The sequence below is a fragment of the Triturus cristatus genome, chromosome 4_1 (assembly GCF_964204655.1).
Source record: "Triturus cristatus chromosome 4_1, aTriCri1.1, whole genome shotgun sequence".
NCBI classification, from domain to species: Eukaryota; Metazoa; Chordata; class Amphibia; order Caudata; family Salamandridae; genus Triturus; species Triturus cristatus.
This window is the reverse complement of record NC_140585.1, coordinates 739,248,065-739,273,907: the sequence shown is the minus strand read 5'-3', so window position 1 is coordinate 739,273,907 and position 25,843 is coordinate 739,248,065. Positions and strand designations below refer to the sequence as shown.

At 43.4% G+C, this 25,843-nt stretch overlaps 1 protein-coding gene across 1 annotated transcript in view; it reads left to right on the top strand.

The window, feature by feature from the left end:
- Positions 1-201: 201 nt before the first annotated feature.
- Positions 202-25,843, top strand: part of C4_1H12orf42 (chromosome 4_1 C12orf42 homolog) — a 462,326-nt gene continuing 436,684 nt past the window's right edge. Inside the window, exon 1 of the mRNA XM_085651141.1 lies at positions 202-581. Coding sequence (XP_085507267.1) covers positions 342-581 — 240 coding nt within the window. The 5' untranslated portion in view covers positions 202-341. The remainder of the gene's footprint in view (positions 582-25,843) is intronic.

Genomic DNA, 25,843 nt, shown 5'->3' with positions numbered 1-25,843 from the left:
TCCATTGCAGCCCCAGACTCACTGCTGCCCGTCTTCCTTAAGCGTCTCCATTGGAGGGCTCGCTCGCCGCTCTCCTTGACTTCACCGCTCTCCTTGACTTCACCGCTCTCCTTGACTCCTCCGCGCCTTGGAGCTGCGCGTTCCTCCCATGGTTTATCATTGACAGGATGATCTCATGTGCTGGGTGGGAATATCCGAGAAGCATGACCCACGCCTGGCTCTCCAGCGAGGCCTTTCAAGGAAACACTTCATTTCTCCTGTAGAAACCTGTTGTCCTAGTTACGTTTCCAGGTTGATGCTTACTGTCCCAGAGACGCGGTGGGAAAAGCTTTGAAGCTGTGATGAGGCAGCTTGAAGGGAAGTTAAAGGCGCCTAGAATGTTCTCGCAGAAGTACCAGCCCCTCCAGCCGGCTCTGGGCGCTATGCATGGGTTCAGCTACAGCAAGAGGCGAAGAATCCTATTTTCACAAGAAAAGCGGAAAACGCTGAAGCCCTGGAACATTCGGACACGGCAGCCTTGTCCACCACCCAGAGAGAACTCTTTCAAGCACTTTGTGTTGGACAATTCTGCATTATACCAGGTGAGTTTACCGTGCGTTTGATGGTGGTGTTTTGGGGGGTGATGGGACGTGAGGATTAATCTCGGTAGGATGTAAAAGCAACCCTCGCCTACCTTCCAAAGGTTTACTGCAAAAGAATTGTGATAAAAATGTACCAGAGTGGACTTGAAAGTTCTCAAGGTTCGCAGGAAAGTGTCTGCTGGTGGGCGTTCATCCGATGGTCTTTGCAGCACATCTGCCCTTCTGCAAGGATGACTGCTTCCCTGTTGAAGAGAAAACTCTGCTTAAGGGGCAAGATGGCGCCCTTGTTTCATGCCCTTCGACTCCCCCACCCAGGCAAACAAGCAACTGCCATGGGAAACATTCCTAAGGTGTTCTCTGCTTACAATATGAACCGCCAGGGTGAACCAATAACATACAGCCACACCATGGGGTTATTTGACCTTTATTTTACCAAAATGTATCTCGTGCCAAGAATCAGGGGCTTTTTGAATTCAGGTGTACTTGATAGATCGAATCCCTAACCAAGGGCCTTGAAATGGGCACAATACTACCGTGATGCCAGTATAAACTGTGTGAGTATAGATTTGTGCAGATAAGTGTTTTAAATGAGCAGATACTATCTGGTACCAATTACCTGCACTTCTTTCATTTGAAGTGGAGAATAACATAATTTCTCAACACTTTTACAATATAAAATATATTTTAATTGGAGAGTACCAACACTTTTTAGGAGGAAACGGGTACTCTAGATAGTGAGCACTAGCACGCCTATATTTGCACTAAAATCATTGGTGCTTTAATATATTGGTGATATAACTTGAAGTGCCATATTTCAGAACACTATGCTCACACTGTAAAATGGATACTGATCCCAAGCAAAATCGTTCATGTGCTTAGTTTCATAGCCTAAAAGGGTTGTAGCGACAAATAATTCCCAACTACAGGTGCCAGCATTTCTGCTTGGTGTGGTTTTGAGTTCCTACTGCAAAATACACAATACTGGATCTATGTGGCTAAGTTATCAGTGATGGAACCAGGAGATGTAGGTACCTATTCAGCAATTAAGTCCTGTAGTACTCCTTTACCTACTCTTACGTTTCTTTGTGACTTGACATCAAAATGTGTAAAATGGGGAATACATTGTAATCTGTGAATGTTCGTATGCTGTTACTACATAAGGAAAGGACTATGCTCTCTAGGCCCTATTACTAATCAGGAGTTAGATGTTTTGGGACCGGTTCACAGAGGCTTTGTAAGAGTATGTTAGAAATACTACTTCCTGTACTCATAATTGCTTTTTAGGTCTCGCCTACGCAGCGGGCAAGCGCTGCGTAGGAGGGGACCTCTTGTAATCGATCACCACTTTTGCCTAAACGCGTGCATGTTTTGCATTGCTTTGTTTTGCAACACGTGGACGTTTGGCATTTCTCTTGCGGTAGCGAGCAGAGGTGCCATCTGTTAGCAATTATCACCCTGCCACTGCCAAACGTGCACGAGTGGCAAAACATGCACGTGTTTAAGCAAAAGTAAACGCTATGCATGTCTGGTCCCTGTTACCACGCAGAGACTGCTTATTTATTTAGCCATCGTTGTAACTTTGGATGTCATCTGTCTGAATTTTGCGCTCTGAATCCCATGTTGTTGGAGCAGTGCCATGTGAACTGCTCATCTCAGTCTGTGTGTTCTTAATTTAAATGACTGTTTTATTAAGCTACATTTGCCGTACTTACGGCTTTCACTCTATTTCTTCATTTGTGTGACCATGAACACTATCAAAAACACAATGTGAATAAGGGTCACAGGGGAATTAATTAAGGACTGAAACAACTCCAATCCCCAATCAATACCTAACAACTAAAAACTGACCTCCCAGACAGCTCGCAGTCTTGTCTGAAGTACCGACGGACAGAGCGGTGCCTCCATCTCCGAGCAGTCAGCCGGGTGAGGTGAGGTTTTTCTCCCACATAAAGCTGGGAAAGAAGAGGTAGCTCTTACCTTCAAGCACGAGTTTCGCTTGTACCGGTAGGGTGGCAATTGCCACGGACTTAACTGACTATTATACTTCCTATATGAGTATTGTTTCACACGATTTTATGCACGAATTGTGTTTATCCTGCAGTAGCCTTTACTTTATTACATCTAGGTCCTGAAGAAAGCCGGGTCAATTGACCATTTCGGCTGAAACATGTCGACCGCATTAGACTTAGCCAGGAAATAGTCAATTTTTTCAAGACTATTAGGTTCTTTTAGTATGACACTTGGACAATTTTTAATAAACACATTTTTTGCCCAGGTAGCCATTTTTAACTTTCACTTACACTGGAGCACTGCACGTCACTAGAGTTCGTATAGTTTGAACATACACCTTGGCAAGAGTCTTTCTCAGGAGCATCAGGTCAGGTACCCAGCAGGGCCTGGTGGCTCAAGACTGTGGCCCTAGATCTAGATCTCCTAGAGTCCCAGATGACGAAGCTCCGCCAGTAAGGGTGGGCTGATGGACTCTGAACTCTGGCCAGGTGATGAGCAAACTATCTGAAGAGGTCTCTTGGTATTTTTCACAGTGTTCAGCGGCTGTCTGTTCTCCTTGAACGGACGGAGCATCTCCTGTTAGTTGTTAACCATTAACACTATACCTTGCTCGTTGGTAGTCAGACAGCATAATGCTTTTCTTTTGGGGTGCCGTCTGCTACTAATCTCTGCATCTCTGCTCTATCCCCCTGGCTCAGTTCAGTTCCTTTTGTGATTCTTATTTTTCTACTAATCCCCAGGGTTGCAGGCAGTGGGACGGTACATTGGAGGTCCCATTCAAACCGAGGCACCACCAGTTTTGGTCACAGTGGACCGTTTCAACGTCTCCTTACGCGGCTCCCGGCTCCAAAAAGACAGCTGCCTTTCGTTAGGCACTTACAGCGCCTTCCCTGGACAAACCACCCCAACCCCCACTCATAGCATACCCTGCTTTCCCAGGCCCAGCGGAGCCCCTACCCACAAAGTACGCTAAAATCCTCCTGCTAAGCGTCACAGGGGCCCAGGATGTGGTAGAGGAAACAGTTTGCGCAGACTAATAGGGTTTCTAAACCTGTTTTAAGTGTGCTTGTCTGCTAAGAAATAGATTCTGTTAAAATTATATTTGGTAGGTAATATTTTTTTATGGAAAATCTTTTGTTGCAAACATATGGCTGTCACTTTTAGTTGCCAGCAATCGCACCGGATTGACAAGTCTAGACCTGTCGGATTTGCCAGTTCTAGTTAATTGTGCAGATCGGCACCCTTCTGTAATGGTATCTGGTTTTTCTGTAGCGCCGCATTTGTCTGTTGCTTGTATTCTGTATTTTATTGGCTTGCTGTTTCTGCACAGGGAACACACAGCTTATGGTACAATGAAATCAAATCGGGTTGTTTGGACACACGCACTTTATGAGTTTTGTACCCCAAAGTGCATGTGGAACCTCAGAGCTGCCACTACTGCTCTTAATACTATGCAGGAAAGGTGTGTGGGCTAGTATTGTTTACCGCCAAGTGCTTTTGCTGGTGATATAAAAAGCCAAATGTGCCATAGTATTTTGTTTTCAAAAGTAGAGGCGGTTATCCTTTTGAATATCTACATTTGCAGCTGCATAGTTCCTATGAAGTCACTCGTGTGTGATTCCATCGGTCAGTTCTAGCTTAACTGCAGATTGCATTCTGGGACTTGCAGTTCACATTTTACACATACGAATCCTGGCCTGCAAAAGTGCTGACGGTTAAAATGCCATGACATGCTGAAGGTGTCTCACATGTGACACTGGACCACTCGGTGGGACATATACTGTGATCACATGGATTTTGTCATTAACCTTTTTAATTTGCACCTCATCATTCCTCCAATATTTGTTCCATTTCTTATTGAACAAACAGCATATATGTTGGCAAATCTGTTTCATTCCTTTTTTCATAAGTTATACAGGGATCAGAATTTGGCTGTGCTAAAATAATATTACACACTAGAATCGTTGTATAAACAGCTGTGTCATAAGTTTATTCCATTTGTACCTCCATTTTGCCATAATGGCCGGCAGCAAATTCTGATCTCAAAAATCACCAATGAGCTCTTGCATAAGAGGCAAAAGTGGTAAAGATAAGCCTGACAATGCTTCAATCCCTGGCGGCAGAGCGCCCAGCGGAATGTGCTGCATGGCTAAGCACTTATAAGGTTCCAAAGGCGAGACCTATTGGCTATGCCAATGCTTGTGTGACTTGGGCCTTTAAAGTCTAAGATGGCTTTCCCCAAAAATGTGCCACCCTGTGGCAATAAATATATCTGCTTGTGTTACTCCTCCTTTCAACTGGGCTCACTGGTGTAGCTTTGAAATGAGGACTCCAGTGTTGAGCACTTTATCCCAAACTACATATTTACATCTATAGTTATTTACAAGATCAATGGGATTTCAGAACTACGCCACAACAATAAAGATTTGACCTATATTTACAGAGTTAATTGCGCTGCCAGTGTCAGTTTTAAAAGAACAGCCCTTCAGTAAGAGTTTACCTGTGTTCAATGCACAGGTCATGTGGAATTTAGTAAGTGTTTTATGTTTGAGTCATGTTCTAAAGGCATATACAATCTATGCCTGCTATTGTTAAAGTAAGTGTGATGTTCTTCAAAAGAAGTATCATTCTGTGCTTGTCTTTAAAAAATAGTCAATAATAATGTATAGAGATCCTCGCGTGTACATGTCTGTGCGTGTGCTCTGCCACCCGCCATAGTTTCTTCTGTATTTAGTCCTCCTATCGGAGTATTTAGAGGATGAGCTCATAGCGAAGTCACTGTGAAACCCTATGCTAATGTATTTAAATAGAGGAACTATAAAGGTGAAACTTTTTCAACATATTAGCTGAGGGTTTTCCATCCCAGTGTGAGCCTTTTTGTCTATTTTGGGGTACTTTGAGCTTATGCCTCCATAACGTCTCTCCACACATAAGGAATCCATGCCAAATATCTGTGCTTTTTTCCCAACATCATGAGTATTCTAAGGGTAGCCACGGTATATGGATTCCCATGGAGGGGATTGAGATAATAGTGAAAATATGGCAAAATCGTGTTTTTGTTTTGGTTTAAAAATGGGAAAAAAGTGCTCCACAAGAATTTTTTTCTCCTAAAAACGATATCAACAACAAATTTGTTGTACTAAAATCACCATCTTCCAAGATTTCAGGAACAAGCAGAGGCGAATAAATTTTTTTTTTGTTTTATTACCAATGTGTTGACATTTTCAGCAAGGGGACATTTGAGTAGATCCCTCAAGATTCTCCCACAGAAACTGACTGTTGAAATAAAAAAAAAATTGAAAATTAGTAAGGAAAAACAGCCATTCGGGACCACGTTTTCATCAGTAAATTCTATGTACAATGGCTGTTCTATGAAAGCAGTACACCATTACGTCCCCTATACCTTTCTGGTCATGACGATATACAGATGTTGTAGGTTCTCCAAGAACCCGAGGTTCCCATAGCCAACTGAGCTGGACCGTATAATGGGTTTTCATTGTGTACTGAATGCAGAGCAATTCATATATTAAAATATAAAGAGTGAAAAATGTGTGTGAAGGAAACCTATGTATTCCTAAAATGTACACCATATATAGAGTTTAGGAGCAGTGGTTATTTGTACATCTCTGACTTTTTGGGAACCCTTACTAGCATTTGACTCAGAGGGCATTTTGCTAAATGTCTTCCTTCTTGCACAGAGGCTTACATTTGGAAGGCACAAATGCAGAGAAATCTAATTTGTAAAAACACATGTTCTACTATTCTGTGTCCCCACATGTCTCCTGATACAAATGGTACCTCACTTTTATAGCTAGGCTTAGTGCTTGAGATACACTATACTCCAGAACTCAACTTGGAAACATCATATTTTACCCAGCATAATCCATGTTTTTATTTACAACATGGGTAGCTGTGGATAATGAGCTCTAGCTCAGACACCACCCAGGAAAACCTACCATACCCAGACATTTCTGAAAACTAAAAACCCCTGGGTGTCCAGCAACACGGACAGAAACATTTTCCACCCAAAAAAACACAATTTTCTTAACTGTTGGTGGCTGTGTAACCCAGGAAATCCTTCCAAACCTGTCTATTTGCTAAAACTAGACACCCCGCGAAGTTCATGATGGCATGACTTGCGTGGCTCTCATCAGGTTTTTACCCAGAAGCCCTTGCAAACCTTAACCCTTGCCTCAAAATGCACAAGTTCCTCATATTCCTGTGGAAGAAAGTTATGGAAATTGTAGGGAGACATAAATGTCTTACCACCCAGCATTTCCTCAAGTGGCCCGATAAATATGGTATGTCGCTTGAGTGGCTGGGCCTAGAGCTTTTGACAGAAAAAGGTCCAAAGCACATCAGGGAGACATCAACATTTCTTGTAAAAAAAAAAAAAAAGCACCTGATTTAGCAATGGTAGTAGCTGCGGCATTTAGGGCTGGACACCCAGGGCAAACTTACCAAACAAGAACACTTTTGAAAACTAGAGACTGTGGGGGTGGGGTTGGGTGGAGGGACCAGCATGGTGTGCCTTGCTAGGATCCCATGAGGTTTTCTTACTCAAACCTCTAAGTTTGCCTAAGATCCTGATCATTCCTTGTATTTCTGTGACATAAACTTCTACAATTGGCAAATATCCACAAAATTCCTACCACCCAACATCCTCCCACTTGTCCCGATAAAAACGCGACACCACTTATATGGGTGGACCTAGTGCCCTCAATGGGAACAAATGAAACCAGGGTTGATGGGAGTCCTCATTAGTTGCGTGCTGATCGTAATTTAACAACAACAAAAAAGACTCCAGCAGCCAGACCTGAAAAATAACAAGCATTTGCAATGCAATCGGTCTCGCATTTGCAAGAGTTAGAGCTATTGTATTTTTAAATTACAATGTCTTTTACCAAAGTGTCTTGGTTTGGATGTATGTGGTTTGGAGTGGAATTATGTGGGTTGAATTGGAATTCTTAGTTGTGGAATTGGGTGGTGTGTAGTGTATTTGTATGGGGGAATTGTGTGGCATTGTGAATAGATAGGAGTGAGAGCTGCACAGAATAGATAGGAAGATAGAGAGGGATAGGTAGTTTGTGCACGAAGTGGTGAATAAACTCCAGACAGAGGAATAGAAAGACTGGGTGAGAAAGAGAGAAAGAAGGGGTGGACAGGCCGTAGACACATAAACACTTAAGTTCAGGCTAGTACTTAAAACCTATAGTCAGACTGAATAACAGCTAAAGGCCTGCTTAATTACTTCTCATCTACACGTGGGGAGCGAGTGTGTGGCAAAATGACATTTTGCTTGCGTCACTCAGGCACTAAAATTCCGGTGAACTGCTAAGCTGACCATATTGATTCATGGTATTGTGCAAAGGGGTGGACAGTTATGGCAGTTTAACACCCAGGTTGCATTATACCAAGCATCAGCCATTCAACATGCCACCATTAGGAGCAAAAGAAATGAGATTGCATTTTCTAAAATGCAAATGCCACAGCAGCTGGGGAGACAGTTGATGTTTGCGCTACGAGGGTAAATAGGTTGGGTTGTAGCAGGCTTCATTATCTAAACTTTTCCATCGACAGAACGTGAACAGAAAGGTGATGCACAGATGAAAGTCTACCTACAAAACTGCTCAAAAACACAGTTTCTGAATCCCTGTTTACATATAATGACATATAAGCAAAAAAAATATCTGGAAGAATCTCATTTTCCCTGGAAAGTTTCTGCATTTAGCATGTGATCATGAACTAAAAAAATACGCCCATCCTTAATTGCGCAAAGTCATGAAAGAGACACTATAGAGGTGATTTGTGTAAAAGACAACAAAGAAGTGCAGTGCAAGCCTCGTTTTGGATAATATTCTGGACTATCTAGACAGTGTGGCCCTTGAAATATCGTTATGGCCGCAAGCTTTGGTTGGTCTGTCTTTCTTTAGTTATGGCAGGAGTACGACCTAAATGTGTGCAAAGACAACAAAGAAGTGTGGTGCAAGCCTCGTTTTGGATAATATTCTGGGCAAACATTCAGACTGTTGTCCCCCTTGAATTATCGTTATGGTAAAATGGTTGCAAGCTTTGGCTAGCCTGTCTCTCTTTGGTTCCTGTAGGCGGACGACCATAAGCCTCTTTCAGGCTGTTGTAGCTGATACATTTACAGTTGACCAGAGGGGAGCAAGGGGTAAGTAGTTTATTGCAGGTATTTTGAATAACGTAATTGGGAAGCTTTCTTTTGCTACTGATTGTCAACCCTACAGAGGAGATAAGCATTTGAGGCACACGCAGGGCAGCAGTGCAACAAAGCATACCGTGCCGTAGTGCCTGCGATGAACAGTGTCACGAGGCCCCTGCAGCACCTCCCTGGCACCTTCCATGGTGAAATACACAATTACAAAACAATTTGTTCGCAAGAGAAAAACACGATCCGTTTTGTACAGAAAAGAAAGCCCTTTCTTCCGAGGAGTTGCAAAAACATCAAACAGCTTCAATAAATTCATAAACACTATACATTAAAAAACAATGGTCCGTTCGCAACGGAACAACTCCTTTTTTTCCCACACCGAAAATAAAAGCAGTTACAGCCATGAGTAACCGGTATCATGCAAATCGGAATATCCAAGTGCTCGAATTGAAGAGAGGCAAACATGCTCTGACTTAATTAATTTTTACAATGCTATAAACAGCCAAGGGGAATGTAATGTACTTCTTCTGAAAGAGATGCTGAGAGAGGGAGCAGGTACACTGTCACGTAACTTACTGATCGCAGGTGATTTTAATGTACACCCATGTGGTAACCCAGGAGTTACCCCCATGGGATCTCTGGGGTGTAATAGTGTGAATGGTTTTCATTTTGACCACTCCAGGCGTGGAACTTGTCTCAACGATCTGTTGAATGAAAATAACCTATCTGTAGCTATGTCCATGGTGCCTGAGTCCAAGGTCTTTGATGCCCCAACATTTAAAGGCTCAGGTCAGGGGTCTTTTATAGATCATATATTATTATCTGCTGACCTTGCCAATCAGGCCTCCAGATTCACCATTCAAACGAACATTTACAGTGACCATAATCCCTTAACCATCAGATTGGGTGGGGGAGTATTTGAACAGCGAATGAACTGTGAAGGCCGGGGAACTTTAAAATGTATAAATGGTAAACGTCGATTGAAAAGGTATTTGGTAAATCATGAAAACCTGTACACTGAAATCAATAAGTCATGTGGTGAGGAACTTGCGGCTTGTGTGTTACCATCTACGTCCCCAGAGCAAACCTTAGCCATTTTTGAGGTTGTGGTGTTATCAGTAGGATCTATGTTAATAGTTCCAGTGAAGGGACAAGTTAGAAACAATCCCAAATGGTTTGACCACACATGCTCTAAGGCAAGCAGAGACCTGAGAAAGGCGCTAAAAACCAAACCCAGAGATTCAGGTCAAATTAAAAACCTGCGACTGATTTACAAGAAATCACTTGCTAAACGGAAAAAAGAAATTAAGGCTTGTACCTGGGAGTCTCTGCTTGATCCATCAGTCCTGGGCAATAGCAGCAAATTCTGGGAAATTATCAATAAACCCCTGTTTGACAATCCCAGTGACACTGCACTTGGTACTAATATCTCAGAGGAGGACTGGGTCACTCACTTTAGTGCAATCTTTAAAAGCAATGAGCAACAGGCAGAAAATGACTTTTTAACTCCTATGTAGAATCTTTTGTGCTTTTCAGTTAATGAAGTAGAAAAGGGCATTCAAGGGCTAACTAGTAACAAGGCTCCAGGCCCGGATGGCTTGCCTCCGGACCTTTTTAAATCTTGTATCTCATTATGGGTCCCTGTCCTTACTGCTGTAGTAAATGCAGCTGCGGCCTTTGGATGTCCAAAGTCGTGGAGGCTATCGACTACAGTGCCCGTGTTTAAAAAGGGCGATCGTAGTAGCCCGTTATGCTACAGGCCAATATCTTTAATCAATTCTGTAGCCAAAGTGGTAGGGGGTGTAATCCTGAACAGGTTAACTGCATGGGCAAATGAGAATAATGTTATATCCCCAATACAATACGGCTTCAGACCTGGCCACTCGACAGTAACTCAGTGTCTGAACCAATATTTGATTATAGGTAAATACACCTTGGCCCGGCAGGGAACCATCCACATGGCTTTTATGGACTTATCGTCCGCATTTGATTGTGTGGACAGAGGCAAACTATGGGACACCATGTTAAAGATGGGCGTTGAGCAGAATTTAATTAACCTACTGGCTGACCTGCACTCCCATACAAGAGCTAACGTTCGATATACCCAAGACCTGAAAGTGACGGGGGATATCAGAATTAACCGGGGTGTTCGACAGGGGTGTATCCTGGCTCCATTCCTCTTCAACTTGTATATCAACGAGTTGGAGGAATACTTGCTAAGAACTGGAGCGGATTACCCCTATGTAGGCCGAAAAGGCGTTCCAGTTCTGCTCTACGCGGACGACGCTGTCCTTATTTCAAGGACAGCAATCGGCCTTCAGACACTTTTAAACTCCTTCTTTGATTTCATGGAGTCTCGAGGCCTAAGTATTAACAACTCTAAGTCCTATGTTATGAAGACAGGCCTAGGGTCACGAAAATCTAATCTTTTTAACATAAATGGGGAAAAAATTCCAACCACCAAAACCTTTTCATACCTCGGGGTCCTTCTTGATCATCAATTATCATGGAGCCCCGCTGTTCTTAAGAAGAAGGGCGAGGTAACCCGCGTTAACGCAGCCATACTTGGCTTCGCAAGAAAAATGGGCAACAGCCCGGTGGCTGCCTTGCTTAAATTATACCAGGCCAAGAGCGTTGCCGTTGCTTGCTACGGAAGCGAGCTCTGGGGCTACAGCCAGACGCGGGACCTGGAGGTTGTAGAAAATAACTTTCTGAAGAAGATACTGAGGCTGCCAAGGGGAACCGGAAACTTCTCGGTACACGAGGAGCTAGGTGTGCCCTACCTTAGTGATAGAATAGCAGCAAATCCCCTATTGTGTTGGATGAGCTGTTGGCTAAATAACGACATACCTCTTACCCATGATATACTAAAAGAAGCTTTAACATGGGATGGTAGGTTCAAGGTCCCGTGGCTGAAGTATATTAATGATCGTCTTATTGAAATAGGACGACCTGACCTGTTTTTAACCCCAAATTTCATTACTAAATCAGATGTCACTTTTGTGAAAAATACATTCATGACAACCAGGTATTTTGCCCGGGAGGAGGTTGAGCTCCAGAAAGACAGTGTTAGGAAACATGTTCTACTTAAAACCTGTCTACAAATGGAACCATATCTATCATGGCCTATGACTGGCTACGAACGTTACCTATTAACAAGGTTCCGTTTTGACCTGTTTCATCTCTTACTGGCGGTACCGAGTGGGGCCCATCGAGGTCAAGTGTTGCCAGCTTGCGGCTGCGACGGGAACTCTCCGCAAGATCTGGCACACTTTTTATTTATTTGTCCTTATTACATAGTACCTCGGAGGCTATATCTAAAACCATGCCTGAAAGAACTGAAATTTGCACAGATCAAAACAGCACTTTACTACCTTCAACTCCTGAAATGTGACTGCACCTTATTTGTATGCAGTTTTCTGAAATTAGCAATTAGTTTCAGGAAAAGTATGGAGGGATAATTATGCTGCTATTGCCGTTAGGTATTTTTAACTTTTTTACCTTGTTATAATTATTTATATTCTTAACATGTTTATTCTGCCTGTTACTCTTGTTTTATATTGTTTATGTAAATGTTTGTCTCACAAATGAAATGGATGGTTTGATTTTAACTGTATGTTTATGAATTGCGCTTTTATGATTGTAAGGTTTACAATCGAATAAAGTCATTTGTACTTGTACTTGCTCAAAAACACAGTTTCTGAAACCCTGTTTACATATAATGACATATAAGCAAAAAAAATATCTGGAAGAATGGCATTTTCCCTGGAAAGTTTCTGCATTTAGCATGTGATCATGAACTAAAAAAATACGCCCATCCTTAATTGCGCAAAGTCATGAAAGAGACACTATAGAGGTGATTTGTGTAAAAGACAACAAAGAAGTGCAGTGCAAGCCTCGTTTTGGATAATATTCTCGACTATCTAGACAGTGTGGCCCTTGAAATATCATTATGGCCGCAAGCTTTGGTTGGTCTGTCTTTCTTTAGTTATGGCAGGAGTACGACCTAAATGTGTGCAAAGACAACAAAGAAGTGTGGTGCAAGCCTCGTTTTGGATAATATTCTGGGCAAACATTCAGACTGTTGTCCCCCTTGAATTATCGTTATGGTAAAATGGTTGCAAGCTTTGGCTAGCCTGTCTCTCTTTGGTTCCTGTAGGCGGACGACCATAAGCCTCTTTCAGGCTGTTGTAGCTGATACATTTACAGTGGAACAGAGGGGAGCAAGGGGTAGGTAGTTTATTGCAGTTATTTTGAATAACGTAATTGGGAAGCTTTCTTTTGCTACTGATTGTCAACCCTACAGAGGAGATAAGCATTTGAGGCACACGCAGGGCAGCAGTGCAACAAAGCATACCGTGCCGTAGTGCCTGCGACGAACAATGTCACGAGGCCCCTGCAGCACCTCCCTGGCACCTTCCATGGTGAAATACACAATTACAAAACAATTTGTTCGCAAGAGAAAAACACGATCCGTTTTGTACAGAAAAGAAAGCCCTTTCATCCGAGGAGTTGCAAAAACATCAAACAGCTTCAATAAATTCATAAACACTATACATTAAAAAACAATGGTCCGTTCGCAACGGAACGACTCCTTTTTTTCCCAAACCGAAAATAAAAGCAGTTTCAGCCATGGAACTGAAACCAAATTGGAAAATAAAGCACGTTCATCCAAGGAGCTGCTAACACATCCTGCAGCTTACACAAAAACACTACAAATGAAAAGTCGAAATGTGCAAGGCTTAATCCAGCAGCAGCAGTCCGGGATAGCAACTGCAGCGGTATTTATTCTGCAGCAGTAAGGGGTTTGCTTGCAACACGATGTAAAATAATTGGCGAAAATAAATAATACGTCAATAACACCCTTGGCGAATCATTTTATTTTTTTAAATGAACACTAAAGTAGGTTCAGCTAGGCCCCGGAGGAGGCGGGGTTGAAAAACCAAAGTCATTTATATCCGGCCCAGTGCATTGGCCTTCCATGGGAAGTGGTGGTGGAGGGAGAGCACCACACAGGCTGCCGTATTTAAAGATAAAAATTGGCATGCAGTGGGAGATGGTGATGGGGGAGGTCACAGCATGGATTGCCATAATTAAAGATGAAAAGTGGAGTGCCACGGGAGGTGGTGTCAGAGCGAGGGCAGCGCACAGGACGCATTAGGTAAACAAACAGTGGCGTGCCCCGAGGAAAATTAAATTCTCAGATTAAAAGCGGGTATTTTGTAAATATTTCTCTGGGTGTTTATATGACTTCTGTTTTGCGACACTGGAACAAGTCTTACCTTTCCTCTGCCTTTGGGCTTGAAGAAGACGCTATAAGCTGCATACAGGCAGTACACAAAGGGACGGAGCAGACGCGTTTGCGGGTCAGTCTCATCACTATTGCTCCCATTGGCTGGACTGGAGGGGCAGCGAGAGCGCGACGGTGCTTGGGCTAGGGAGAAGAACCGGCAGTCCGGGATAGCAACCGCAGCGATATTTATTCTGCGGCAGTAAGGGGTTTGCTTGCAACGCGATGTATAATAATTGGCGAAAATAAATAATACGTAAATAACACCCTTGGCACGTCATTTTATTTTTTGAAATGAACATTAATGCAGGTTCGGCTAGGCCACGGAGGAGGCGGGGTTGAAGAACCAAAGTTATTTATAGCCAGCCCAGTGCAGTCGGTCTACTGTTAGCACAGCATCTGTAGGTGAGCGGCCGTGGAAAAAAAGTAAACAAGGAAGTAGTCCCTACATCAATAGATAACGCCGAGCAGCGGAACAAAACTGTAGTTGGTCGGTGCTGCTTCCTGCAAGAGGGAAGCAAAACGGAAGTGACACCTCGACTCGCAAGCCAACCAAAAGCCTGCTCGCAAAATAAATGCAGGAGTTACCAAATAGCAAGTGGCAGGAGAAACTACCGGCAAGTTTCTCAACATACAAATTACTTGATGCCTCGTAGAGGCAGCGCATGCGCTGCCCAATGCGAGACCTAAAAAAGGAAACCGTCTGATGCAAGCACCAGAGTTTCCTTTAAAGCCCTCCCCAGCATCGACCAATATCCCACAGACGCACTGGAGTTAAAACTACACAGTTGGATTTTAGTTATTTGATGACAAACATTCAAGTGTGAAAGTTTAGGACTTTGGTTTTGAGATGAAGGCAGCCAACCCTGCCGATGGCTAGTACATTTTCCTTTGTTTTACCCCAGCGAGCAGTGATCTGCAGGCAGGTCTTTCCTTAATAAGGGGGCGGCACTGGAGGTTTTTCTGAATAAGAAGAAGAGGCATGTTTCACTATCTTATTCAGTTCTTAAAATGGTCCGGGACTCACCAGTACTGAGTACTGGAACTTCCAATTTGTTTTGCTTTTCAGTGCCAGAAATTCTTCTTCGCAAAGGAGAGTACCGTTACTCACAGACGAAGGCAGGCAGACTTAACCGTGTACATAGATGCAGATTCCTTGGACATCCCGGGGCAGATTTACAAGCCCCTTGCGTGATTTTTGCGCCGCAGTTCCGTCACTTTTTGTGATGCAGCAGCAGTGTAAAAATGCAGCCCTTTTACAACGTGACACATCTAGGGAGATGCGTTACGTTGTAAAGCCCTGCGTCACATTATACCTGCGTCAGGTATAATGTATGCAGGGTGGGCGTTCCAACGCAAAAAAGCCTCGTATAAGTGACGCAGTGAAATCTACAAGATTTCACTGCGCCACTTCTAGGATGCCACTGCGCCAAATTCTTACGCTTGCTTGAAGCAGGCGTAAGGAGTGACGCAGCACAATGATGATAGGCCTCCCCCTGCATTGCTGGAGTTGCGTCGCGCTTGCGACACGACTCCAGCAATGCATGACTTTTCCATCAACAGATGCATCAGAATTTCTGACGCATTTGTCAATCCTTGCGCCATGGTGCGCCGTATTGTAAATGTGGCGCATCCATAGTGGCACAAAGGTTTCTCAAAGTGGCGCAGGGAAAGTAACTCATCTTAACAGATGCGTCCCTTTCTTGTAAATCTACCCCTTAGAATGTTAGATGGAAGAGGAGATGTGTGCTTTTCTAGCAAAAGAGCAACAACGTATTTTTTCTCTGAGATGTCTTATTTTTAGTATTAAAGGGGGTGGTGATGGACGAAGCATCAGAACCAATCAAAAACTCACACCCAGTCAACAGATCTGGGTTTGATCCATCACTGTTCTTTAGCCCACTCTACCACCCCAGTTCAGATATGGCCATATGCAAATCAGTCTGACCCTGTGCCTCATGGGAACAGTCCAGCCCGTACTGCCAAGCCATGCCTTCCCTGGACCGGAAACAAGCTTCCTAGGACCGGTTTCTGGCATTTCAGCCGTCTTCAGCCAGGCTTGCTTGAATCCAGTGGCAAAGTGAGCAAGGGATTCACGTCTGAGCATACCCTGCGAACTTATGGCAAACAAAGCGGTAAAAAAGGGGGTGGTGATGGATGGAGCATCAGAACCAATCAAACACTCACACACAGTCAACAGATCTGGGTTTGATCCATCACTGTTCTTTAGCCCACTCTGCCACCCCAGTTCAGACAGAAGCTTGTTTCCGGTCCAGGGAAGACATGGCTTGGCAGTTCGGGCTGGACTGTTCCCATGAGGCACAGGGTCAGACTGATTTGCATATGGCCATGTCTGAACTGGGGTGGCGGAGTGGGGTAAAGAACGGTGATGGATTAAACCCAGATCAGTTGACTGGGGGTGAGTGCTTGCAATGTTCAACACTCCGTCCATCATTTCCTTTGGTTTTGCTTTATTTTTAGTATTGTCAGGGCTTACCAGGACTGCATCACACTATGATTGACAATGTAGGGTCCAGTCAGGTCTGCACTGCTAATCTATATGCGTGAAGCAGGCCCTACTGCCGGCATACTGTGTGCAGGCAGTCAGTTCGTAGCAGCAAATCTGATGTCAGCAGTAAGTATCTAAATTACTGTTGTATTGGTTCAAAGAGAACTCGTACCACTTTGATGCTCCCGGAGGTTTATTTCATTTATAGATAAGAAACCCCCAACTGCATCACAGCCATTTACATCTTCTAATAGCAGTCACCTTATTTGAACTTATGACATATTCATATATCATGTCTAGAATGTTGGCATGCCACTGCAGTCTTAGCTGAGACTGGCTAAGTACAATATCACACATCTCCTCTCTTTACTCTTGTATAATGTTACTAAATCCGAATATAACATTTTCTATAGATACCTAACACTTTAATATAATAAATGCATACCCCTTAACCAACCACCCACTACATAAAGATGTGAACTAAACCCAGCAAAGCTAAAACCACGCAACATCAAGTCCCCCCTAAGAAATAACACAAAGGACAACCACAATGGCACACAATCATGTACAATGCCGTACACAACTGGCCCCAGTAAGGAAACCGTATAAGACCATAACAAAACTAACAGGTGCTATTCAACTCTTTTAATTTCCTTTCCATCAAACTGAAGATTGAAATCATGCTCAATATTCAGAAAGTGCTCTACCCACATATATAATCCCAAAATAGCAGGAATTCTTCTTGTTTTTACTTCTCTTGCTGTCCATACTATGTTGTCTGGGTCACAGACACTCTCTCCTACCTGAGCCTCAGTGTTTACTTGTGACTTTAAAAAATCATTGTCATTCATAAGTAACCATGGCAAACTTGAGTTTCTCCATCCATGGCGCGCATTTCATGTCACCTTTTTTCTGATGCAAGGTGACCCTTCTCAGATTCCAGATTTGTCCATTGTCCAATTTGACCCAACTACAACCAATGGAATTCACCTTGTATGGGCCTCTGAATTTGGACTAACCCTTTACTAACACTTTCCGGTTTGACTTGTACCCAGTCTCCCACCTGAATTAATCTTCCTTTTTCCTTTTTGCTATCACAATCATGTTTCTTCCCTACCACATCTTCACGGATGGAATCAATGTGGTACCTGGTTGTCTGCCCCGCATCATTTCAAACTGACTCTTCCCTGTTCCGGCATGTATAGTGGTGCGACAAGCCAATAACATTTCTTTGATAGCCCTCTGCACTTGGACACCAGCAGTACATGCTAATTTCATTGTACCTTTCACCATTTTGTTGACCCTTTCATACAAGACACTACATTGACGATTGTAAAGAGAAGTAGTAGCATGCCTTACCCCAAGCTTTTTAAATAGATTTTCCATCTCCCGAGATGTCAGTTGACTTCCATTATCAGTGAGGACCACTACTGGAATACCTTCTCGTCTGAACACTTCGTTCAAAACATTAATTGTTGCATAAGTAATAATAGATTACAAAAAAACACCTCCACCCATCTTGATATTGCATCCACCAACACAGCAGCATATTTTTTGTGATCATGAAAACAAGTGAATGGACCAATAAAATCTAAACAAAGCTTTCACTACATGTTGAACTCCTTCCATTTTGCCAATTCTCACACACAACCTGTTTTAGGACTCTTTGCAACTTTTACACCCATTCCTTGCCTTGTTCATCCATAACAGGCCAAAAAACTTCTCTTTTGCTCTCTTGAAAGTCAGTTTTTGGCCCAAATGTCCCTCATGTGCCAGACCTATTAGCTTGTCTTGAATTGATACTGGTGGCACAAAACTTTCACCCCTCGTCAACAAGTATTCACCTTGCACAGACATCTCATCCATGACCTTGAAGTATGGTCTTTGTCCCTCTGGTCGGGCACTCTCCCTCCTCACTATTCCTGTAACCAATTTCACCTCACTCTTGAAAGTTTCATTACTCTGCATACCTATGATCCAATCTCACTTGGATACAGTGCTTCCAAAACCTTCCATAACATCATCCAAATTAGCCACCACTTCCTCAAATTGGAGGTCCATATCTTCTGCATTTTTGTCAGGTACTCTTGAGAGGAAATCCACCACTTTATTCCTCCAACCAGATACATATTGCATGCTACAACTGTATTCTTGTAACTTAACTGCCAAACGGACCAATCTTGCCAAACAGTTTCTTGTGCCATCCGGTCCCAAGATCTGAAAACACTACCCCACAAAAATACCCCAAAATACCTGTTCGCCCAGGCGGCCCACAATGCCTCATACTCAGTGACCGAGTACTTCCTCTCGGTGTCCTTCAAAGAACATGAAGGAAAAGCCACCATCTTCTCCATCTTGCCATGCGTTTGTGCTCACAAAGCCTCAACAGCCACAGCACTGACATCTACCATTAGTAAGGTTCTTAAACATGATTGAAATTATACCAGGACCTCTGATTGGGCTCTATTCTACTTAATCAATATAAATGCCTTCTATTGTAGTTCAGCCCAAATACATTTTCTGCCTTTCTATGACAACTATCTTAGGGTTTCTGTCTTGTGAGCGAAATCCTGCACAAAATTGGAGTAGTACTCCAGTAAGCCCATAATAGACCTCAGTTTATCTCTGTCATTTGGCACTTCCACATTGACAATTGCACTCACCAAATGTTGCTTTGGTTTTATGCCATCTCTGGTGATGAGGTAACCTAAATGCTCAACCTCTCGCATTCCACACACACTTTTCTCTCTGCAAAGTTAAAACCTGCTTCCCCCCTTCTCCCAGGGGTTTATTGTGTTTGTCTTCATTCCCACCCCCAAAAAGAATATCATCTTTAACAAAAAATAAAACTTTTGTAAGACCTGTTAAAACCTGTGTTATGAGCCACTGGAAAAGATTGGCAGCTGAGCATAACCCAAATTACAGTCTTTTGAATTGACATGTTCATTCTGATGTACGAAAGATGTGAATTGTTTACAGAGTGGATGAAGTTTCACCTCATAATAGAAACTTCTTAAATCAAGTTTAGAAAAACATTTTTCCCCTGGCAACATCAACATTATTTTGTTTATGTTAGGCAGAGGAAAATTATCCATTATCACATTCTCATTTAAGCTGTGTAAATCCACACAAATATGTAGTGACCCATCTGACTTCTTGGTGATGACCACCGGAGACAGCCATTCTGTTTTCTCCACTCCGCATCTATGACTTTATCATCCAGAAATTATGCTCTCGCTGCCGTGGGCAATTAGATTGTAGATCTGCAATCAATCTGCAATCAACACCTTTCCATTTGAGTATATCTCCTCCATTTTTCATGCCTGTTGGACCTGACATCCTTGGTGTGGTTTTCACCAACGTTTTGCCTTCCATCCTCCTATTTTTGCTGACTTTATTTTCGCTGGCGGTAGAACTCTGCACAATATGCCACTACTAACCAATGCTAAAGGGCTTTTTGCTCTTGCCTTTAAACATGGTAAAGCTGGCTTACATCCATTTGGCACATTTAATTTACTTGTAACACCAGAAATATCTTAAGGATTTTGGTGGCCCTGGGCCAAATGTATTTTTGGGGCCCCTGCTGGGAACAGCTTTGACTTTACAATACAGTTTCAGCTCTTTCATGCCCTCTTTTGCCGGGCACTGACAGTGCACAGGCACACGGGTCCAAATTCTAAATGTGTTTACATCTGAAATTTAAGACTAGTGACCTGTGTTTTCAATATTGTAAGAGCAGTAGCTCACTTATATTACTGCTAGTAATCCCTTCCACATATTAATATGTGAGATCCTGTTTTGATCTAAAAGAAACTATTTTGTTTTATGGATGTTACATAAAACTAAATACAACATTTCTTTGCAAAATGTCTGTAATAGACTCTGACATGGCACAAATTAAAAATTAATTAAAGAAAAACGGTACAGAATAGAGCTGGCTCTTTCAGGGGGCCCCCTGAAAGGCTGGCGCCCTGAGCCAGAGCCCACTTTGCCCATGCTTTAGAACGTCTCTGTGTAAGACCCTAGTGAAGTGATACTACATGTACCCAGGGCCTGTAAATTAAATTCTACTAGTTGGGTTGCAGCACATATAGTGCGTATGCAGTTTTGAGCTGCCTTTTTGACCTGGAAAAATACAACATTTCCCTTACACAAAATGAACACCTGGGTCTTGAAACAGGAAAAAAGAGGAGAAAGTGGGCTCAGAACAATGTCTAGATAAAGAGAGATATACCTTTTGAAGGATGATTTCCCACACCCACAAGAGGTGACATGCTTCATCATCGGGAAGCTCCTCGCACTGTGACAACAAATCATGGTGCAGGCTACAACCTCCTCACTGTGAGGGAGGAGCTCAACCGATGTTTTATAGAGAGATGGTAGATTCCTGTGGTGAGCTAACAAGTGGTGAGGTAAGCAGTGCGTGCATGTGGTAGTAATTAAAACTGACTCCAGAGTGTGCGAATGAGTGTATTAGTGCACACCTGGGTCAGGATTGTAAAAAGGCACAACAGGAATCTATTAGTTCTGCATCTTTGTGTCACAAAAAGAGGTCAACATGTTTCTGACATTTTAACCTCAGCAGAGGTGTATTGGAATTCTTTAGGACCTGTGAATAAAGTGTTATTGCTTAAGGAAGTGTTAAGAAATACAAAACCAGGCAGTGGCCCATCGTCATATCCAACATGGATCCACTGTTAGTCAACCTGTAGAGAAATTAAAAAGAATTAGGTAATAATTCAGATACCCCTGGCAATGCTCATGTTGGGTCAGAATTCACCTCAATACATGCGAAGGACCAAAGCAGTTTTAACATTCATACTCAATTCACCCCATAGAAGGTGAATTCCTGGCAGCCAGATGCAAGTGTTAGGAAATCTTTCACATCTAGGCGTTTATTCACAATACTAAACAAAATTGGGCTTACCTGTAGTCAGGTGAGGTGCCACAACTCAGTAACCCCGGCATGGGGCTCAGGGTTCACTCTTTTCCATAGTGGGCATATTGGAGAGAGTAGGATGAGGGAAGAAAAGGCTCTCAGATACTGAGACATTTTAATTGTTGCCAAATTGGTGTAAGAGCAACATAACATTGCTGTATTAGAAGGGAAATGCTTGTATGCAGAAGGCCAACGTGTAAGGCCTGGGAGAAAGAAATGTTTAATATGATGATAAATAATCCATGTTGAGTAGGCAGTGCAAACCAGAAGGGGCAAGAATGGAATTACAGTGCAGCACTGGCCCATGGGCTGTTGTGTCATCACCGTACTGAAACAAAGTAAGGTAGACTAGACAAATGGTCTGAAAGGGCACATAACCCCATAACTTACCACAATGCTCATTAGCCAAGATCAGGCAATAGACCATAAAGGGACTTCCCTACAAGGTGCAACGGCCATTTGGGAGTCATGATAGATGCAGTCCTGTGGGGACGAGGTGGGGAGAGGCACCATAGTTGTAAAGATGGCAGGTGCTGTAAAAAAGAAGGTGAAAAAACTAATGTAGCATACCAAAGTGGGGTTGGAGGCCAAGAATGGTAAGGCTACTGGAGCATGCTGATAGGGGCACCTGTTCCAGTAAAGAAAAAAGAATAAAAGTAAATAAAGGAGACTGCCAGAACACAAAAAATTGGAGGTCAAACAGCAGCGTGCTGCTGTGCCAGTCAGCCGCGGACTAGTGCGGAGGCCCGCAATGTGAAAAAACACACACACACACACACATGCCATGCAGGGCAGCGTCAGTCAGAGTGTGAAACACTAAATAAAAAAATAAAGAAGTGAGTGTCAGCATCGGAGCGTACCGTGGTGCAATGGGAGCCGCTGGTGAAAGCATACCATGCGACACCAAAGGATAGTGAGACTAAATGAAAGGGGCTTGCTGCCGCCGACATTGAGGCATGTTGTGCGGAGGGGTTAGTCAAAGGAGCAAGCTCTACTAATAGAATTCCCTCAGTGATGGGGATGTACAGCCAGTAATAAACATGTCATGCTGACATAAGTAATAAGAGGAGGATAGGATGAAATGGAGGTCACTGCTGGCGATGAGACATGTCGTGAAGGGACCGTCATAGTCAGTCAACAAAGAGTGAAATAAAGCGTGCGCTGCTCCTAAGTATTGCTCACCTTATTAGAGGACCCAACGTCCAACCATCCACCGCCAGCTTCGAGGACACTGATGGTGGTGCAGAGCTGCTTCTATGTGAAGGAAAGGGTGGTGGAGCGATGCATGGTTCGTGACACATCACAAGGGAGGTGTACTTCTAAAATAAGCATTTTCAATGCAATCGGTATCGCCTTTGGGACCTTATATGTATTTAGCTTTGCAGCACATTAGCCTGGGTGCTGAAACATCTACTGTTCTTTAACATGGAGGGAAAGTAAGCACCAAACTGTGCGACACGCTAGGTATGGTAACGCATGGAGAGAAATATTGCCTTTCAGTGGGAAATGGTATAGTCCAAAGCTCTATTTTTAATATAAAATCAGGGTTTTTAGTGGTCATATCATTGAAAATGCAAGATTTGAAAACATATTATTGTCTATGGGTGCTCAGGAAGACAATTTCTATGGACTGGAATCTAGAGAATGCGAAAGTGATTCTGGAATTTTACTGACATCTGCTGGTCATTTTCTATCAAGACAGTTAAATAGAGGCAGTTGAACAGAAAAAAGCAGACAATCCTAAGGCTGATCTCCAGAGCCCACAAAGTACATACACATATAAGTGTATATAATTATATACAAGAGGTCTTGACCTAAAGAGGCACCTGGTAACGAGAGAGGATCTTGGGATATGCAGTACCGCTTGGTGGTTCAGGGGACCAGCCGGAATCAAAATGAAAGGTAATGTGCTGCACTGGCAAATCACGAGCATTGACGTTCGCAGTGCAAACAGAAGCAAGGCATATATATTCTAAGGCTATATCCTATTGTGAAAAGTAGTGCAGGAGAGTATTGCAGTCTGTGGACATTATCAGAGAGAGCACTCAAAGTAATGAATCCTGTGACACGTGTATTGGCTTGTTGGTCAGGTAGAAGAGGGAAAAGAACACATAAACCAAATGGGACAGATGGGCCAAGATTAATGAGAGGTCATAATCAGGGCCACTGGAATTATGTGATTGTGCAGTCGCAGTGATTTTCGCATAGTTATACATTTGCCGCATTTGCCACCTAATCCATCATCTGCTGCATATTCTGCAGATTTTAACAAAAAAAGTTTTGTTTCTAGCTCAAACTGTTCACAAGTTCCTAAAAACACAGTGACGTGTTGCAGCACAGAAGAAAGTCCTTTGCAATGTTGACTGGTTACCTTTCTGTAGCTTATTGCTGTGTTTAGGTGTTAAACTGATACGAATGAGTTTCAATGCGCAGACAGTCTTAATAAGTTTAAAAATGACAAACAAATTAAGCCCAAAAATGTGCTGTATAATGCTACATAATTCGCCTTTTCTTGACACCAAACTTGCTCATCCGTGCCGCATAATTTGGCCCTCCTTTGCTGCATAATTCCAGTGGCCCTGGTCATAATCGACTGACTACAGTTCTTGTCAGAAAACCAGAAGGGTGATGCTAGAGAAGAATACTGTTATTCTTATGTCTGAAGTATATAGTGACATAGTGTGTGAAGATTCATGGAATAGAAGTAAAGAGTATTTAATCATTTAGCCCCTGGACATGGTTCCTCAATCTAAATATCCAATTCTGTCCATTCAGAAAGACCTATTGTGAAAGGTTCTGAACAGAGACCCTGGGGGTTAGACTTCAGTGATGACTGGTGCAGGTAAGATCGGTGAGGCGGTAGTGTGCAGGGGGGGAGTCGACAGATAACGATGAGGGAAAGTAAGATAAAAAAAGAAAAACACTTACCTTGTGCTCGCGGCATCGCCATGTCGGTGATGCAGCGAGCGCAAAGTAGGTAAGTGTTTTTCTTTTTTTTTATTGTATTCTCCCTCCTGTTCGTCTGTCGAATCCCCCCCCCCCCGCACCCTATCACTTTTACCTGCACCAGCCATCACTGGTAGGCTTATCTAATACAGTCCAGTGGAGTTCATCAACTGTTTGGCCTTTCTCAATAAAATAGCTGGTCATTTTGGTGGTCTGTTTCGTGCATCTAATCATGCTCTTATGTTCTGTGATGCGAATCTTGACCTATCGTGTAGTCATACCACCGTAACGTAGACCTCAAGGGCAGGTGATTAGATAGATACGTTTATCACTGTTACAGGTGGTAGGCTGCCTCAACCCCCAAGGGGTTCTTGACCCAATGTCAATGTGGGCAGTATGTTTAGTTGAGGTAAATCCTCCACATGGCCCACAAGGGAAATGTCTTTGTGCTGGTGGAAGGCCCTACAATTTCTGTCATCTGTTACTAGTCTGCAGAACTGGTTTGATGTGGACCCGTTTGTCAGTCATGTTGTGACTGCATTCAAATGCAAACAAGGGCCGTGGAAGGGACTGTTTTCCCTTGTTCAAGGTATGCCAGTTGCGGTATATGGAATTTTTTATTAGATTTGAGAGGCTGCAAAAGGTGTTCACACCTACCAATCTCTCCGAAGGCAGTTTGGCAGGCCTGATGTCCAGTAGTGTGTCCTCACAATAAACATTTTGCCAGGTGGAACATAAGATAGGCCCTTAACAGCCCATGGGGCAGGGTAAAGTGTATTAAAAAATGTTGGACATGTGGGGGCACCAGAGAGTGCGCGAAAAGACAGCCACTCCCTAATGTGATTTTGCCGGCCGAGAGAACAATCTGTCCTGATATCTGCATGGATGGGCCCGTAACACCTCTCCTGTTGACTGCTGAGGCTGGAGGGGGAGCCCTGAACCGTCCAGACCTGAAAAAATTCCTCTGTGGGGCTGCGCTGAGGCTCGGAGGGGAGTTGCACCTCTCCTGCAGTGTAACGGCCTATCGGACCTTAACGAATCCCAGAGGGAGCATGCTCCTGCGCCAGGCCCGACTTCTTGAGTGAGGACCACCTACTGAAACTATGTCTCTGAGGCACCAGGTGGGCACTAAGGCAGTGATCAGCTGTGGGTTTGGGTGCAAGTGCAGCTTGCTCCTGGTTGGTGTGCATATGTGGCCTGGTCCTTGCTCCAGCATAGGCTGAGCGGAGGACCTGCACTGCACTGTCACGATACCTGATCCTTTGCAGGCTGAGACTCGGTCCCACGGCTTCTGTGGCTGTTGGAAATATCACAACCCTCAAGGACACTACAGTGTGACTTGTGACGCTCATGCACATACCACCATGCTCCCAGTTTCAAACGAGGGTGACTG